Genomic DNA, 18,187 nt, shown 5'->3' with positions numbered 1-18,187 from the left:
CCCCTTCCCCACTCTTCTTTTTTGCTTATTGCATTTTCATCTAAGTTCTCAAATGTTTTCCAAAATGTGTTCCTCGATTCATAATTAATTTCATGGTTAGAGATCAGACTTATAGTGACTTCTATACTTCATCGTTAACTATAGAACATATTTGGTTGGAGAAAGTTGGACTCTATAATAAAAATAGGAATAAGTGGCTCTCATTCCAGCCAGTTGGTTGGAGGGAGTCTCATTCCCACAGAGTTCCATTCCGATTTCTGTTATAATCTATTCATATTCCAATTTTGAATATGAACCAAATACACCCTATATGATAGTACTTCCAAAAGAAAACTAGCAATGTTTTTTTTCATTCGCATGTAAATTTTGACCATATTATAAAAGCTGATGTTGCTCTTAGGATATCTATATCTATATTCATTTCTAACATATGCAAGTGTCATGCGCGCGTTACGATTTCCATTGTTGTGCTTATTTGACATGCTGGGGAGTTTGAGAGAGCTATAATGCTTTTTGGGAGCAGAAGATGCTGATCATGGCTGAGTCAAGCAAAAGCTTCTCAGTGTCATTGGACATGCAGGGTGGCATTATTCATATATCAAGTAAAGATATTTGTCCCTTGAGAGAGCTAAACAAGTGTTCCCAGATGAGTTCATTGTAATCCATGTATCAGCAAAAAAAATTTGCTTTTATTTTCCCCAAGTGAAAATGTAAATTTTCAAGAGCAGTGCTTCTGTTATCGTATTAACCAATGCGTTCAATCCGCATATATTTATGTTAAGAGCTAGAATGAAAAGTCATTTTTCTTTTTATTCAATTTGGATTGGTAACCCACATAGAAATCTTTATTACCCCCATCCTGTAGAAATTTTAATGGGTCCTTTGTGAATGTGACCTTAATTTCCAGGATGCAGTTTGAAGTCTGGAGGTGGGTGCTGATATATCAGCTGCATGTCTGTATCCATGCAAGTTAAGTCGATCGGTGCCTCAGACCAACAAAGGTTAACTTAAAGGTGGAATGATAGAGAAGAAAAAACAAGAACAGAGATGGGATAATCTATTTGTGGATTTGAACCAACTATAAGGGCTAATCTAAAGGAGCAAAGCTCAATGATCAATACATTATTAAAATAGTTTGGACATTTCATTCCCTCGAACCTTATATTTAGTTCTTAAAGCTCTACATGCATCTGTTTATTTTCCTTTAGTTTGTGTCTTTGATACCTACCTTGAATCTTGTACAATGTTATCATGATCTTTAATCAAACTAATGTCAAGCTTAAGCAGTAATTTTTTTCTGCAAGTCATGTTGGTATCTTTTTCTTTTTCAGGTCATGTTGGCTTCCTGCAGAAATATTACTGGACAGATATAATTCTTTTTTCTTCCTCATTTGTTTTGAGAATAATCAGGGATTACGCGTGCCCTTTCTAGGCAACAAGATAATTAATTCTGTAAAATAAATGCAACAAAGTATAGTTAGGAATAAGTGATGCACACCTCATATATGAAGCTCAAGGAAGAACTACACTATAGAGGGGAGCGACAAAAGAGATAACTAAAAGCAGATAGAGTCGACTCATGGCCAGTTCAGAAAAAACATCGAGCTGGTTTAGAAAATTCAGTAGAATTGGATTGAATTTTTTTGTTGAATCACGGATTACGGCTCATATCAACCCAGCTGCTCTTCAGCCTAAGTCATATGGAAGAAAAATTCCATCCAGAGATTCAACAGATATGTAAATAAAATTTAGGCTAAATTTGGATGAGTGTTTTTTTAAAAAAAAACCCTAATAACCAATTAGATCCACATTGAATTCTCCTACAAGCCAATCAATTCCACATGATTGCAAAAAAAAACCCAAATAACCAATTAGATCCCCATTTAATTCTCCTACGAACCAATCAATCCGGCGTTCACCGCCTGATTAAAATCCTTAGCCTACCATTTCCCAAATCCGCCGGCTGTCCGCCGCATACAACGAAATGAAACATACGGTACCGCTACGGAGAACCTTCCGGCTCCGGATGCGGGCCCCCCGCGATGCGTCATCCTCGCACCGGCCCGCTTTAATTCGGCCGTCACCGACGACTCCGATGGATCGTCTTGCCAATCTATGCCGTCCAGTATCGGTGTCATCCATCCGGTGGATGGTTCAGATTTGGGTGGATCTCTGTCGGGAAGGGAGTTCAACGGTTCCGACCTCACGCGGATCCCGTCACTGCCTCCCTGCCTTCCCGCGTCGTTTTCCGCCGCGGCACGGCTTAAATCTAGTCAATGGAGAGATCCAAGCCCTAACCCTTCTCCGGCTCTCCCTTCGAGTTCTACGCCACATGGTACCGACGGGCCCCTGACGAGCCCGAGCATCTCGAGAGGTCCGCCCCCTCCCCCTCCCCCTCCCTCTTTCTCATCTTGTTGTTTCATTAGGGATTGATGTCTTGATCGGCTCTTGAATGAACTCTTTTCTTGTTTTCTTTTGATTCTGTGAGCTTTGCGCGGCTCCGAGTGTTTAGATTTGTGTTTTCTTTTCTTTGCTCTCTTCGGGCTGAATGATTTGGATTTCTTTTTTCTTGTCCTTTTTTTGGGAGAATGGATGTCAGAAATAAGAGGGATCAGGAGCTGAAGTTTTGGTATAATTGGAGGTATTGCTTTTGAATGGATCGGAGACTAGAGTAGGGGTTCTGGACTCAGGTTTTCAGTGGGTTGGGGAAGCTTTTGGTTGAAGAAGCTGGTGACTTGCTTTGAGTTTGATATGTCTCCTCTCTTTTTCTTGGTCAGAAGATATAATATATCTGCTTTATAATCTGGTCATTTGATTTGTGCATTCAAGTGAGTTACGAGGATTGATTGTAAGCAGAAGAGCCTAGAAGCTGGAAGTGATTAGGGTTTCTTTCTTCAAAGATTAGCGTGACAGAGATGTAAGATGCCCGATGCCAGTTATTCTGAACTCCATTTAGGAAAGCTTTACGAGCAAAGAAACCTACATAAAGCCATTGAGGATTCGAGATGTTCATACCACAGTTTGTTGGACATGCAGTTGATGTGGGAGCAAGTGTTTGAATGTGTCCCTGGGTTCCCCCCTGCTTGATGATCAGAACTTGATGAGAAAGTTGTGGGCAAGGAGCAAATAATTATCAGGATAGGGACTAGGTTTAGGGTTTCCTTAACTTTTTCCACTGTGGTCAAAGGGAGATGAGAGACGTGCAAGGTCAAACTCTCCAGTTTAATATCACTTGTTAGCTGAGAAAGAACTAAGAGGCATGAAGAACCTACAACTTTAAGGTGAGCCATTTATGGAAGAGAGATTTTTTTTTTAAAGAAAAGACCAGAAGTGTCAAGAAGTAGGTGCAGGTGCAATGTCAAGATTCTAAGGTGGGTATGGCGATCCACATGGAAGATTCCATTTTCTGAAGTGTATAAGACAATCCTTGATATCATTGCTCATGATAAGCTCTACATTGGAAAACTAACATGATATTTAAAGCATTCTTTTCAGCTTCTATTATGTTTTGATCAATCAACTAGCTTAAAATAGAAAAACTTGTGATCATGTCCTGAATTTTGGAGAAGATGATCCTAACTGAACTCAGCATTATGTTTGTATCTATTTCAGAATTTAGATTCATATAATATACATGCATACACACACACACACACACACACACACAATATTTGCAAATTTTATATGAAGTACAAATGCTTCGTGATTCTTTTCTAAACTGTCTATTCGTCCAAGTTTAGAAATTTAAAGAGTAACCTAATCTGTAATTTGTTACCACGTTGCTTGTCTAGACAGAGAAAATATTCATAACAGAAGAATTTTGAGCAATGCAATCACTCATACAAGGATTATTTGTTTCTTTAATTGAGAAAACGGAAAATCAAACCATGTGTACAACATATGGTCTTTTATGCATTTTTAGTACTGTGTCAATTTTTGTTTGTTCATCTACCAACAACTCAGATGAGGAAACAAAGACAAAAGTTTAATGTAGTGGTTCATCTTGTTGCAGAATAGGTGCAGAACCACTGTCATGTCAAATGTTTGAATTGGAAGTTTTGGAGAATTTGATCAACGAGAAGAAATCATTTGAGATTTCAGTTCCACCCATGCAAAATCCATGATGGGCATTTGTAATTGAGAATTCACATTACTGATCATATACAACACTTTAAATAGATATAAAAAACATGATCATAATCCACAACATTTGAAATACGTAAAAAAACATGTTTTTTTTATGTCATTTGCCTATGCACGTAGACACCAGATGGATGGTATCAGTAGTCCTTTTGTGTTTAATGGATGACAATGCATATAAGTCATAAATCTACATCACTTATTATGATCAATACATTTCAAAACATGTATGAACAAAACCAGTTGGTTTATATTCTTTAAAACTACACATCGTATCAAAACATTATATCGAGCCACCGAAACTGGGTATTTTTTGCCTACTTGATGCATAGGTAAATGAGTTCTAAAAAGCATGATTTTTCAGTTTCTTGGTATTGCAGATTTTGTAGATCGGGATCAATAGTGCGGTTCTCAGTAAATGGCTATTATTATGTTGGGTTTTTTGCACGAATACCCTCCTAAATATCGAATTTTGCATGAATACCCTCCTAAAATTGATATTTGCATGTATACCCTCATAAAACACTTGTTTTGCTATTCTACCCTTTGTTTATCCTTATTTTTGCATATGTACCCACGCCATCTAATGCAGTTAAAAAATTAATGGTTTCAAATTAAAATGACTAAAATACCCTTAATGGGTAGATGCGCAAAAAAAATATTTATAAGGCAATTGCGATGGGAGATAAAAAAGTAATTTCAAAATTTTAATTTATTTTTACGTAAAATAAATATGGTTTTTATTAACGGTGTTAGAAGAACTGTTATATTAGAGGCATTTGTGCAAAAAACAGTGTTTTAAATATAACTTTTAAGAGGGTATTCATGCAAATTTGAATTTTTAAAATGGTATTCATGCAAAAAACTCTATTATGTTTCACCAGTAGGATTGAAGCCTCAATCCTCCTGCAATGCCTGTGCGTGTGCTTGCTCCTAATAATTTGGCGATGGCGAAGTGTATTTGGCAGAAGCTTTTGTTTTATAGACAGGCCAAAGTGTAGAATATACAGAGGGAGTAAAGGTTGCTTTGAATGAGACAAACACTGTTAACTTAATATAAGATATCAAATAAGCCTTTCTCCATTATTGGAAAATAGCAGATAGAATTGGTTTTAAATTAGAAGTGTAGTGCATCAGATCTAGAATTTGAAAGTTGAATTTGGAACACTGGTTGCTTGTCAACTTTGTCTTGGAGGAGTTTTGGTGAAGAATCTAAGCCTTGACATGTGATTGACTGTGATATGCAAATATGGTAGGAAAACATATGCAACTTACGAACAACTTAATTAAATGAGCAGATTTGATGAATTTGTTACCTGACAAGATTTATCTTTTCCTTAAACCTGTAAATTTTTTACTTTGTGTTCAGTTTATTTGTTCAAATCCAATTAATATTGCAACTTTTATTCATATCCATTCTTGGGTGTGGGGCCTGTCTGCTTCTATAAACACAGTTTTCTCTCACCGACTACTGGTTAAGATTGTTAATAAAGTAATGCATATTTTGTTGCAAATTTAATCTTCTATTTAGAAAATCTAAATTAAGATTTCATCACTTTCAGGTATATGATGGCCCCAAACATGAGCACAACAGACCACAGAACTCGCAGCTCAATGTCAATAATTATCGTGGTTGGGCTGTGCTGTTTCTTCTATGTATTAGGTGCATGGCAAAGGAGTGGTATTGGAAGGGGTGATAGCATAGCTCTGAGGGTTACGAGAGAAACAGATTGTACTACACTGCCAAATTTAAAATTTGAGACTCATCATAGTGGTGGAGTTAGCCTGGAACCTTCTGAATTAAATGTGAAAGTGTTTGAACCATGTGGTGTTCATTACATAGATTATACTCCTTGTCAAGATCAAAATCGAGCAATGCAATTTCCAAGAGAAAATATGGCCTACAGAGAGAGGCACTGCCCTCTTGAGAATGAGAAATTACATTGTCTTATCCCAGCACCTAAAGGTTATGCGACTCCTTTCCCCTGGCCGAAGAGCCGTGACTATGTGCCCTATGCAAATGTTCCTTACAAAAGCTTGACTATTGAGAAAGCTGTTCAGAATTGGGTTCAACTTGAGGGTGATGTATTTAAATTTCCAGGTGGAGGAACAATGTTTCCTCAGGGAGCGGATGCATATATTGATGAACTTGCATCTGTTATTCCAATTGCAGATGGGACTGTTAGAACTGCACTTGATACTGGCTGCGGGGTATGTCCAAACTTGAGGTCATATATTTGTTAATTTACTCTCTGTGTGTGCGCGCGTGCATGTATGCACATGCACATGCACGCACGCACACGTGCACGCATCTGTGTCCTTTTGATTTAACTTTGGCATATTATGGGAGCACCAACCTTGATGGACTATGGGAAAGAAACTGACTGAATGGAAGGCCGAGAAGGCTGAGGAAATTAATTTACAATTACTTCTATTTAAGAAAATATTCTATGTTCACTTTGTCTATTTGCCTTGTTCTTTCAGTTGTCGAGTCTTTATAGTTTATCAGATTGCTCTTACCTGCTTATTTGTATTTTTGGTGCATCTTGATTCATTATTGTTGTTGGACTGACTTCCAGAATGTCCATGTAGGTTGCAAGCTGGGGTGCTTACCTCCTAAAAAGAAATGTATTGGCTATGTCCTTTGCACCAAGGGACTCACATGAAGCTCAAGTACAGTTTGCTCTAGAGCGAGGTGTTCCTGCGGTAATTGGAGTGCTTGGAACAATAAAGCTTCCATATCCATCTAGAGCCTTTGATATGGCTCAATGTTCTCGCTGCTTAATCCCGTGGACGTCAAATGGTGAGCATTAATAAAACCTAACAGAAACAAACATTATTTTATGACTTACACCATCTTCACAACAATTTCAAGTCCTCAACTATGTTGCAAACTGACTTGATATTCTTCGGCTCTTTAACATGTTCAGTCATCTATATTTTGTAAGACAGTAATTCATTCATGCAGACGGGATGTACATGATGGAAGTAGATAGAGTCCTCAGACCTGGAGGGTACTGGATATTGTCTGGTCCTCCTATTAATTGGAAGACTTACTATAAGACATGGAAGCGATCTAAGGATGAGCTCAAGGAGGAACAGAGTAGAATTGAGGAGTTGGCTGAAATGCTTTGCTGGGAAAAGAAGTATGAAAAAGGAGATCTTGCTATTTGGAAGAAGAAAGCAAATGCATGCCATAGAAGAAAAGATCTTTCTCCTAGGATGTGCAAAACTGCAAATTCTGATGATGTTTGGTATGCTTCTGTATATTTCACTTTTCATATTTATATTTTCATCTTTTGCATTATATCAACGTGGACTAGTAAGGCTTCTATAACTAGGACCACCGATATATCCATGTAATGATATAGTCCCTGGAAAATAGGTTTTGACATATGATGATTAAGGAGGCTGTTGTTGTGAAACCTGAGTAATGCAAAATAGTTTTTGCTAACCATATAAATTGTTGATTCTTAAATTTGAAAGGCCTCACTTTATGAAATACTTTTGAAAAATATGGTAAGTGCTATATATTCCAGCACATGGGTTTTGGTGCCTAACTTCTAACAAGAAAATATTGAATGGACCTTTTTATTTAAAAAAAATTATTATGTATTTGCAATATATGCAAATTATAGAAAATATAATCATGCTATGGATACTCTTTCGAAAAAAATTTCTAAATAAATTTTCCTTTTTACTGATTATTCAGATTTGGTTTTCTTTTTGAAACTTCACCCTCATTACAAAACAAATCTTTCATTTTGAGTGAAATGAATTGTTCATAAAACCAACTTCTTGTATTAAAGATACGGCTGAGTAGCGGAGAAATTGAAAATGTGTTTGGTCATTGGTGCTTCTTACACCACAGGAGAATCTGATTCTTTTACACAATAGTTTATTACTTTTTTTAAAGTGATACAAGTAGATGTATGTGTTTCTGGTTAAGCAACCAGATTTTTTTTGTTATTTATTTATTTACTATTTGTCTCTATTTCTTAGAAGAAGTTTGGCTTATCATGCAAGATCACTTTTTTTTTTTTGCACTATTGTCATTGGACTAGTCATTTCTGCCAGTACTAGTATCATATTTTTTAGCAGTAATTGAGTGCATACATTATGTGCAAAATGTTTAAAATGTTCGTTTAAGTTGTCCTTTTGACAGAAGTATGCCTGTTCGTTTAAAATGTTTGAATGTTCTCACAGAACTTGCTAGGGAGGTGCAGTTTTGTAGTAAAAGTGATTCTGGCTTTGCAAGGAAAAGTTACTGTCTGGTGATTCATTTGTCCATGTATCTTTGACGTAAAGGATCATCGAAGTATGTTAGCGACTTGATTTATCTTTCCTATTGTTCTAGATAAAATTTTCCCTTGAACTTATAAATGTATTTTTGGTTACAGAGAAAATAAAAGAGGATGCCTATGCCTTTTTATGACATCTGAACAAAATGATTTTGTTTTAATCAAAAAAAAAAATCTGCATGATATTGTATAATGGAGAGGGCAGGTTTTGGCATAATGGTAAGGCTGCTTCATTACCTAGGTGTCATGGGTTCGATTCATGAAAACAGCATCTCTGCATGTAGGGGTAAGGCTATGTACATTCTCCCTCCCTAAACCCTAGAGTGGCAGGAGCCATGTGTACTGGAACAGCCTTTTTATGACATTACACAATGGACTCTTACCAGAACCTTATTGTCATGTACTGCATATCAGGACTACCTCACAGTAACACCTTTCCCTTACTGGTGTTTTGCCCCACTATAGAACTGTGGGAAGGCACTCCCCAGTTCCACCAAACATTAAGGCAGCAGAAGGATCTTTTCTTGCTAGAAACGCTACCTTATTATCTATCTGTAACATATTATGGCAAGTTCAGATGGTTATTTTGATATTAATGATTTTCTTTGATATATTGTAGGTACAAGAAGATGGAAGTATGCATAACTCCCTTCCCAGCAGTAAACAATCAGGATGAAGTAGCTGGAGGACAGTTAAGAAGGTTTCCAGATAGACTATTTGCTGTTCCCCCGAGAATAGCTGGGGGATATGTTCCAGGTGTCACAAAGGAGGCCTATGAGGAGGACAAGAAATTATGGAAAAAGCATGTTAATGCTTATAAGAAGATGAATAATTTAATCAGCTCAGGGAGGTATCGAAACATAATGGACATGAATGCAGGTTTTGGAAGTTTCGCAGCAGCAATTGAATCACCAAAGTCATGGGTAATGAATGTTGTTCCTACCATCTCAGAGATAAATACTTTGGGCATTATCTATGAGCGAGGTCTAATTGGCATGTATCATGACTGGTATGTTTTCCATTGTAAATGCCTTCTACCTGAAATTTTTGGAGCAATCCCTTTTACCTGAAATTCTTTAGATGTTGCACATAGTTTCTGCAATGATTATTGACAGACTACCTCTTTACTACAAATTGTGAGCCTTTATTATGACTTCTTCGAGCTTTAAACCACTCCCAGCCATTTATATTTAAGGATTTGAAGTTAAGCCCACTAACAAACAGATGTTGGGTTGCTATAGTTACCTTTGTTATTGGAATTTACTGTCATCAACAGATACATGTTCAGAATTCATTTGCTAGATGAACAGAGACAATAACATGTATTACTCAAATTATAAAGGAGCATCTTAACCATGAATTTCGTGCATATTTTTTTGCACTACCTTTGGAACAGTTGCCAATTGTACCAATTACATGCATAAATTAAATTGGTAGGAGTGTTGTATCCATTTATTGAGAAATGCATCAATGTATTATGTCCTAATTACAGTTCCCATAGTCCTCCAACCCAAGTTCTAGGAGTTTCTTTTAGCTGAAGCACGTTTCTTTAATCTGCAAACTTAATTGATTCTAAAAGTCCTGAAGTTCTTATTGTCTCCTCTTCTTAGAGCTTTATTCTCTCCTTTCTTTCCCCCCATACTAGGTTATCAACAAAGCACAACAATTTTGCCACAAGAAACAATAATACATGCATGAAAACTGAAAAGTCTAACGGTAGTCAATTCTATTGTATGTGGTTGCCACTTCTCTTGCTTTATGCGTGCTAAAATACCTATTAGACTACTGCTTTATTGGGTAAACCCATTTGCAGATACTGTTGCCAATTTTGAAGATGCACTTGGTTCTTCCCAGGTTGCTTCCTTATTCCTAAAATCAGAGAGTACAAGTATATATGCTGAAACAGATGATGTGAAGACACAATATGTAGGAGATTATTATAGAACAAAAGTTTTATCTATTGAATGAGTGATATGGATACCATTTGTTTAACCTGAGCAAGTCAAAAGTGGTTTAGCATAAAAATTACCTATAAGACCACATGTCTGGTTTATGCTTTGGTGCAGAGCATGTATTTCTTGCTCTTGTTCATTGGGCTGTTTGATTTGGTCTCATGTATTGCTGTTACCGGTGTGCAATTTAGGGTTGAAAAACTTTAGCATGTACAGATGGTTATTCTTGAATATATGATAATTCCACTTAAGGATTATAAGTATGAAAGCACACACACGCACACATATATATATGTATATGTATGTATGTACGTATGCATATATATCACCAGGAGTATAGTGACAAAAAGGTAGAACTTACTGACACTTGATAACCTTGCTGTATTGATATTTCCCTTCTGGATGATATAATTCAATTATGACATGCATGGTTGGGAGAAATTTGTAGGATCTTTTTGTGTGAAGCATCTCTCCACCCATATGAATCATCTTGTTGACTCCCAACCAATGCTGTTAAATCACCCATATAAATCATTTGATATAATATTCATCCTCTTCTCATGCTCGCAATAGTGGTGGTTGGTCCTGATTTTGTGATCTTTTCTTTGCACGATGGTGTATTTTATCTGCTTGTTGTAAGCCAAAAGGAAGGACGGACAGAGAGAAGGGATCCAGCTCCTTTTATGGAGCCTTCCATAAGGGTTTCCACTTGGAAAGGCAATAGATAAGCAATATGTTGTAGAAGATTAGGAATTTAGGATTGACTAATGAGTTGCTTACTATCTAAATTTTTGTAAAATTAATAGATTTAGAATTAAAACATTAATTAGCAAAGACAATGAAACATCTACAGTAGGAGCTCATGGTCTGGAGAAATTGGTCTGACATAGAGAAAAGAAAACATGAAGTTTTGTGCCCTCTGGCAGATCTCACTCAATTTTCCAGCTCACCACAGTTGCATTGGAGGAAACAGTGGGAGTACTGCTCAATACCTGAATTTGGTTCACCTCATGGTAGTGGCAATAGCTACTCAAATCCATGATAGGTTTGTTTTGAATTGTCCCAAGCTCATTTCCATGATCTAGAACTGCACTGGAAAACACTAATTATATATGCAAAAGGTTTAATAAACTTAAAGGGGAATCCCTGTGCTGTGATGTAAAAGTATGAAAAGATATTATCTTTCTTTTTGTGTGTGTGTGTGTTGTATATTATGAGAAAGGATGCTGTTTTCCCATGAATGAGAATTGGCAGTTGAATACCTCTTAGGGCCTGTTTGGGAAAATCCAGCAGGATTGAGCTAATCGGGCCTGTTAGCTTGCCCATCTCCCTTTTTTAAAGGCTCGTCCTAGTCTTGGCCTAAATCTCATCTATGTGCTTGTTGGACTGTAGGATAAAAAAAAGGGGACCTGTGGAGGTCTTTTTTTCTTATCCCATGGGATTTGGGCTGGAGAGGGACTGGCTTGATATGAGTCTTACTTAAATAGATTGTGTGATCCATGATCCAATGGGAAATCCAGTCCAATCCTGCTGGATTTCCCAAACAGGCCCTTATTGTTGCCTATTTCCAGGACAATGTCCCATTTTTTGGATCATAGTGCAGTACATTTTGAATTAAAGACCCCTGTATATTAAGTGTTTGGGATGTTCTTTTTTTTTGTGGAATAGAAAGTGCTTTGGATATTCATTTTTTTAAATGCCATTTTATGCTTTTTCATGTTCTGAACTAGCCCTTCTGGTTATTTAAAAAAGCAGATTGGTCACTGCATAAAACAAGAGACAGGATGCCATCCTTCGTAGATAACACTCTTGTTCTTCCAATTAACTCTTCCGTTGCTGGCCTTTAATTGTTCTGTGGTATCAGAAAATAACAATTATTAGTTTCTTATTAAATGATTGAATGTCTTCTTCTTAAATCTCAAAACTTTTCATCCTAAAACAAGTTCTATTTTCAGATGGTTGCTAACATTTAAGGTGACTGTGATCATAATGGTGGTCAGCAAGGGCCAGTGTTTGATAATTTTGGTGAGGATCATGAGAGAAGTGGCATACTTCTTAACTAGAAAACATGTTTTACATTGTATTAGTTAATATCTAATAGTCGTTTTGCTAGTTACATATTCAATGACTAACTTACGGAAACATGGTTGATAGAACTTTAAATATAAGTTAGGTAACCACTACAATGCATATGGGGCATTTCACGAGTATGAACTGTTCTTTCTTCATTTGCTAGGCCTCAGTTTCATGTCCAACAATTTACATAAATGATTCTTGGCACCCTGTTTTACGTAAGTTTTATTCATAGAGAGTTTCCCATAAGTATAGACTGTTGCCTTTTCATTTGTGAGGTCTCAGTCTCATGACTGGTAGGTTCCTTAAAAGATTCTTGATGTCTTGTTATGCAACTTTAATCTGCATGTTTACAATGTTGCCCCAGGTGTGAAGCCTTCTCTACGTACCCCAGGACATATGATCTGATACATGCAAGTGGTCTCTTCAGCTTATATGAGAACAAGTAAGTTGCTTCTGATTTCTTTCACTTTTATCTGAGAAATCAAAACTAAAATTGTGATTAGAGAGACTAGTGATCTGTGCCTTAGCATAATACTATGAGAGCTAGCTGTTGGCCAATTGCGCTACTACCCTTCTTAAGAAGTAACCTCCTTGCTAAATGTTGAACTAGAAGCAATAATTAGGGTGCCTTCAATACGAGATTGTATCGAAACAGTTCATGGTTTCATGAGAACAAGTACCTGTGGAGAGAAGATGAAGTCCTTGATTTGCATTCAGAAAAAAAGGAAAGAAAAAACCATCGATTAATTCTCTGAAAACAATATATATCCAAGTACTATTATATCTTAGATTGAGAGCAAATTCTATGCTCCATACCTCAATTATGTAAATTTCCCACAAACATTTGTCACTTTTTTTCTTTGTTAAATCTTTGTTTCATCTCATATTTAACCTGCTGCAATAACTCTATGAGTGCCAGTGAAAAGTAGCAGTGATTTGGTAGTTCTGTCAAAGTTAATGTCTGCCATTTGAAGGTTTCTCTTGAAATTTAAAGCAAACTAAAGGGTGTCTGGCATCGAGGAAGAGTACTCTCCTTCCTCCTTTGACCTCTTTTTTTTTTTTTCCGTATTCCCTCAACTTATTGTCCTTCCTGCTGCCATGTTCCCAATCCATGGAGTTTGCTCAGCCATGGAGGTGACAATGATGGACAGGTTAGAAGGTGGATCACGGTTGTGGTGCCTACATTTTGCCTAGACTTCTCCCTCCTTCCCTTCATTTACTTTAAACCCCTCTCCAAGCTCACTAATCTCCGTCTTCACCACCCCTTTCATTCTTGCTCCCCCTCCAACAGTTACCAGACCTTGGCCTTCTGTTCTTGCTCTGCATCTTGCTGTTTTATGATGCTACCTTCCCTCTTACTTCTTGCTGCTCCATTTGCTATTCTCTCTCTCTCTTACACGCACGCACTCACACACACACACACACACACACACACAACTGCTATGCTGATCTACTGAAAAAGTTAAATACCCCAACTGGTTACACCAGTTTGACACCTTCAGGTTCAGTTTAGCGTTTTGCTGGGTGAAACCTTATTTATGAAAAATGTATATAGTATGTGCTGTAGCACTGCCCTTGATCAGGTGTTCCATCATAAGATAAGGAGAGAGTTAATCTCTCCTTCTAATGAGGATCTATATTTTTCTTTGTCTGGATATCATCATCATCTACAGGCCCATGTAGCCAGGCTGTTAGGCTTTACGATGAAAACATTAGACAACATGCTTAGTTTCCAGTGCAAGGGTAGCATTTCTGGTCTTGACATTTTTGATCTTTGAAAAACTTATTGAGCACATGTTGAAAAGCAGGTGTGAAATGGAAGATATCCTTTTGGAAATGGACCGCATCTTACGTCCTGAAGGTTCAGTCATACTCCGTGATGATGTAGATGTTTTGAACAAGGTGAAGAAAACGGTGAGTGGTATGCGGTGGAAGACCAAGATGCTGGATCATGAAGATGGTCCTCTTGTGCCTGAAAAGATTTTAATTGCCGTTAAACAATATTGGGCTGGCAGCGGACGTAATTATACTTCTTAAGAAATGAACAATGATAGCATCAGTGGAAAGAGAGGCAAATTTATCCTGCCACCTTTTGGAACACGGGGGATGTTGAAATTTCATTGTTTGTGGCATCATCTGATTCTCATGCCGCTGTATCAACCTTTTGCTTTTATTTTTCAAGATAGAAGGGTAAATGCTTATGAGAGGGCTTCAGGTAGACAATCTGAGGTTCTCCAGATATCACTCAGAGGATCAAACATAGTGTTCTCCAATGTATAGTATCCACGGCAAACTTAGCTTCAAGCTGTATTGTGATCAGATTCACAGCCCCTAAAAGGGATGTCGTAGGAGTGGCTGAACTGATTATTAAGTTATTTATCTAGACCATGCTTTGGACTCTAGCAAGCTCCAGGTTAATTTGATCACTTATATGCTAACTGAGACGAATCACAAGGTGAGACTGGTTGGGTTGCATTCTAATTGTGAATGGGTTGATTGCTGCAAATAGTTGGTAAAGAAAATGACTCTTCCAATCCCAAATGGTTTATTTATATTTCTTTCCTCTTTTTTTTTTTTTAAAGGAATCTGCATGCCACTTTTTAACGCAGATGGAAGTCTCTAGTTTTTGTTGCCCATGGGCTAAGCAACTAGCTGGTCAGTTTCCTCATCATTGGATGTGTTTGATATACTTAATAGCCTTTCTTGGCGAGCCACTCAAGTAGTTGGTTTCATTGAGTATGCCCAGCTGACCAAGCTGGTAAGAGTTTTTGATAGTTGCACCAAGAGATCTGAGTTCAAAATTTTTACCATGGTGATGTTTAAGGATATTTTGTCGGGTTGCTCTCCGCTGTTGCTAGCCCATCATCTACTGATTCTCTTCTAAAGTGAGGAAAAAAAAGAAAAAAGAAAAAGAACCAGAAAATGGTTGGACGTGGGGGTGCTGCTCAGTTAATAAATTCAGATGGATGTTTCACCGGAGCATCATCATATATATTAGAATCCTTTTTTCTTTTCTCTTTTTTTGGTGGTCAAAATGGCATTTCATTTCATATACCTCTAATGTAATTGCAATCAGTTATATCAAATGAAGTGCAATGGGTGTGGGATACAATCTAGGCTCGTCTGGATGACCTTTTCGAAATGTCGGGCAACATAAGAGGCGACTTAGTTTGCTGCACTGTTCGCCTTTCGATGCATATGAGCTCTTTGATAAGCAGCCAACTTTCACACCAATCTACGTGTATTCTGTATCAGAGGGTGACCATTCTCGTATCTATTCACTTTTCAGATCCAGTCAACCATTGTGGATGAGTCACCCTTAAGGAATAGGCTATCGGCCTCCACGACCCGTCTCACGTACAAAATACCCTCCCAGACTGCCTTTAGCTCCGCTTTCACTGTAGTCGGCCCTAATGTGCTCCGTTCTCTAGCTGCAATAAATCTGCTCTCATATATTGGATCTTCAAATGAATCTTCTTGTTGGGAACAAAATATGGTGCCGAGAACCCATATTTTGTGCCCATAGTTTGTGGTTGGGCAGTCATAATCATATCTAGGACTATGACAAAGTGCACCAGATCAACCTCGCGTTACCCAATGTTGCCTTCGTGACAATTTCACCCGAAAATGTCGCGGCTTCGTGCATGTTGCTGTCATGAAGAAAGAACAGAGGAGTCTTCAATCGTGGGTTTGTCCAATCGTGTGTCTTATGGCCCAGCTTGTGATGCCGACAATTCTGAGAACTATTTCTGGGGCAGATAAATCCACCAATAAGTTGATAGTAAAGAAGCTCCAGTCTAACTCTAAAAATGGCTGAGAGATGCAATAAGTTGCTCGTACAATGGCTATGTGCTAAAATTTGGGCCTATGGTCTAAACATGCATGTATCACAATGTCTTGTAATGATAGAATGTTGGGTAGGTACGAGACAAAGGTTAAAGAAAGAATGGAAAATGGAACTGCAATTGGTGGGTGGGGACATCACATTGTGCGTGTTCGGTAAGAACTCTCACTGTGGAGATGACTGCATTCTTTGTTTCAATTGGAGTGCGAGAAAAGTTCTTTATATGAAACAAGTCAGATGAGGAGGCCGAGATCTATCATAAGATAGCGAAGGACACCCTTTGATGCAGCAGTTCATTTCTAAGAGGGAGGCCGAGACCTTTCTTCCTTTAAGATTGATTCCATGGAAAAAGTTGGGCGCCTTCCAAACCGTGGTAAAGTGATGAGTGGCTCCACAGGTCAATGGATTCCTCTCGGTCATGCATTCCCAAATCAGCTGCCCACATAGGTAGAGTGTATCTTTCATCTCTCTCTCTCAGCCACACACACACACACACACACACACACACAAATCCTCTACAAGCCTTTTAGTTGTTGTAGAGTATTTCTACAATTAAGGTGTATGAATAATGTCTTGACTATATTGCTTGTGGCCTATTAAAACCTGCAGAATTTTCTACAACTTGAGTTGCAGAGAATCTTTCCTAGCATTTAGCAATTAAGTCTACCTGCTCAATCTGAAGTTTTCTTGACTCAGTCGCAAAGTAATTGGTGCATATAAGCGCCCACAGTTGCCGGCAAACCCACGAATTTTATGGAGAGCATCTGCGTATCCATCCTGTGGTCGCACCAAAAATGACGCTTAAGTTGTTGCCATCATCATCTTAAATATGTTTGAAAATTCTCTAGATTCGTCCGACCGGGAACTGCACACATTGGCAGCCACCTTCAGGAAGGATGAAACAAGTCTGCAGTGGTTGGGAAGGATATCTTTCATAGGTCTTGCCCAATCCTGCGATGGGCCGATTAGGTGTCCATCGCTTTTAACTTTTTGTCTCTCAGGTGACGTCGGATAGGATTGAGAGCTGCGTTAATTCCTAGCTCCTGAGGAGGAATACCAACGCCAAGGGACCGCTTTTTTTCGCTCCTCATGCTAGAAAGGTAGGCAAGTTCCACTTGTTGGTTCACTGCACCTCAAACACCAACAGTCTCTTGGGAATCTAAAGGTAAACTTTGATGGAAGTCTACCTAGCGGTGTCGATCGGACGGAAGTGGCATTTGTCATCAGAGACCATGGTGCCAGACTGATTGCAACAGGAGGACGTCGCTCCTTCGAGGCCTCGACTTTTGGGGCGGAGCTTAAAGCAGCATGGGAGGAGCTTTCCTATGTGAGACATATTCTGTAGGCTGGTTGTATCATTCTGGAAGGAGACTCAGCTTCCTTGACCCTGATGGCGCACCTTAGGATAGAGGGGCGGGAGAAGGTGGAGCATTCGCTTCTGGGCGACATTCGTTAGATGCTATGGGAGTGTCGGATTTTCCAGGTGAGGCATATTCTTCGGAAGGCGAACTAGGCGGCTGATTGGGTTGCCTCCTTCGCTGCGTACCACTCCGGATAGTTTTTTTGGACTCGGTAGTCTTCCATTTCTTTTGCTTTGCATTGCTTATTTGATTCTGATGTAGCTGGCTGTGCTCATATTAGGATAGTGTGAGCAGCCGATTCACTATATATAAAAAAAAAAAACACCTACAGTCCACGAATTAAATATTAGGCTTTTCAGCAAAAAAATAGGTCGGCTATATATTGCAGTGGCGAAATCTATGAGGTTGTTGCAATAAGATTTATGTCAAAGCATGAAATACAATGGTTGATTTCCACTTAATTTGTACCTTTTTGCATGTCTTTTCGGCTTGGAAGGCAGAAATTCTTCTTTT

At 38.3% G+C, this 18,187-nt stretch overlaps 1 protein-coding gene across 2 annotated transcripts; it reads left to right on the top strand.

Moving 5' to 3' along the window:
* Positions 1-2,171: 2,171 nt before the first annotated feature.
* LOC103703564 (probable methyltransferase PMT2) lies at positions 2,172-14,950 on the top strand. 2 transcript variants are annotated; one of them, XM_008786462.4, is made up of 7 exons: positions 2,172-2,374; positions 5,703-6,351; positions 6,733-6,943; positions 7,109-7,394; positions 9,061-9,450; positions 12,834-12,911; positions 14,278-14,950. In XM_008786462.4, exons 2-7 carry the CDS (start codon positions 5,707-5,709, stop codon positions 14,504-14,506), a joined length of 1,839 nt encoding a protein of 612 aa, XP_008784684.1. In that variant the 5' UTR covers positions 2,172-2,374; positions 5,703-5,706; the 3' UTR covers positions 14,507-14,950. The 2 variants fall into 2 exon arrangements, with proteins under 2 accessions (XP_008784684.1, XP_026658972.1); XM_026803171.2 differs by lacking the exon at positions 2,172-2,374 and adding an exon at positions 2,590-3,281.
* The last annotated feature ends 3,237 nt before the right edge of the window (positions 14,951-18,187 follow it).

The sequence above is a fragment of the Phoenix dactylifera genome, chromosome 2 (genome assembly GCF_009389715.1).
Source record: "Phoenix dactylifera cultivar Barhee BC4 chromosome 2, palm_55x_up_171113_PBpolish2nd_filt_p, whole genome shotgun sequence".
Lineage (NCBI taxonomy): Eukaryota > Viridiplantae > Streptophyta > Magnoliopsida > Arecales > Arecaceae > Phoenix > Phoenix dactylifera.
This window is presented reverse-complemented; position numbering and strand designations above follow the sequence as displayed.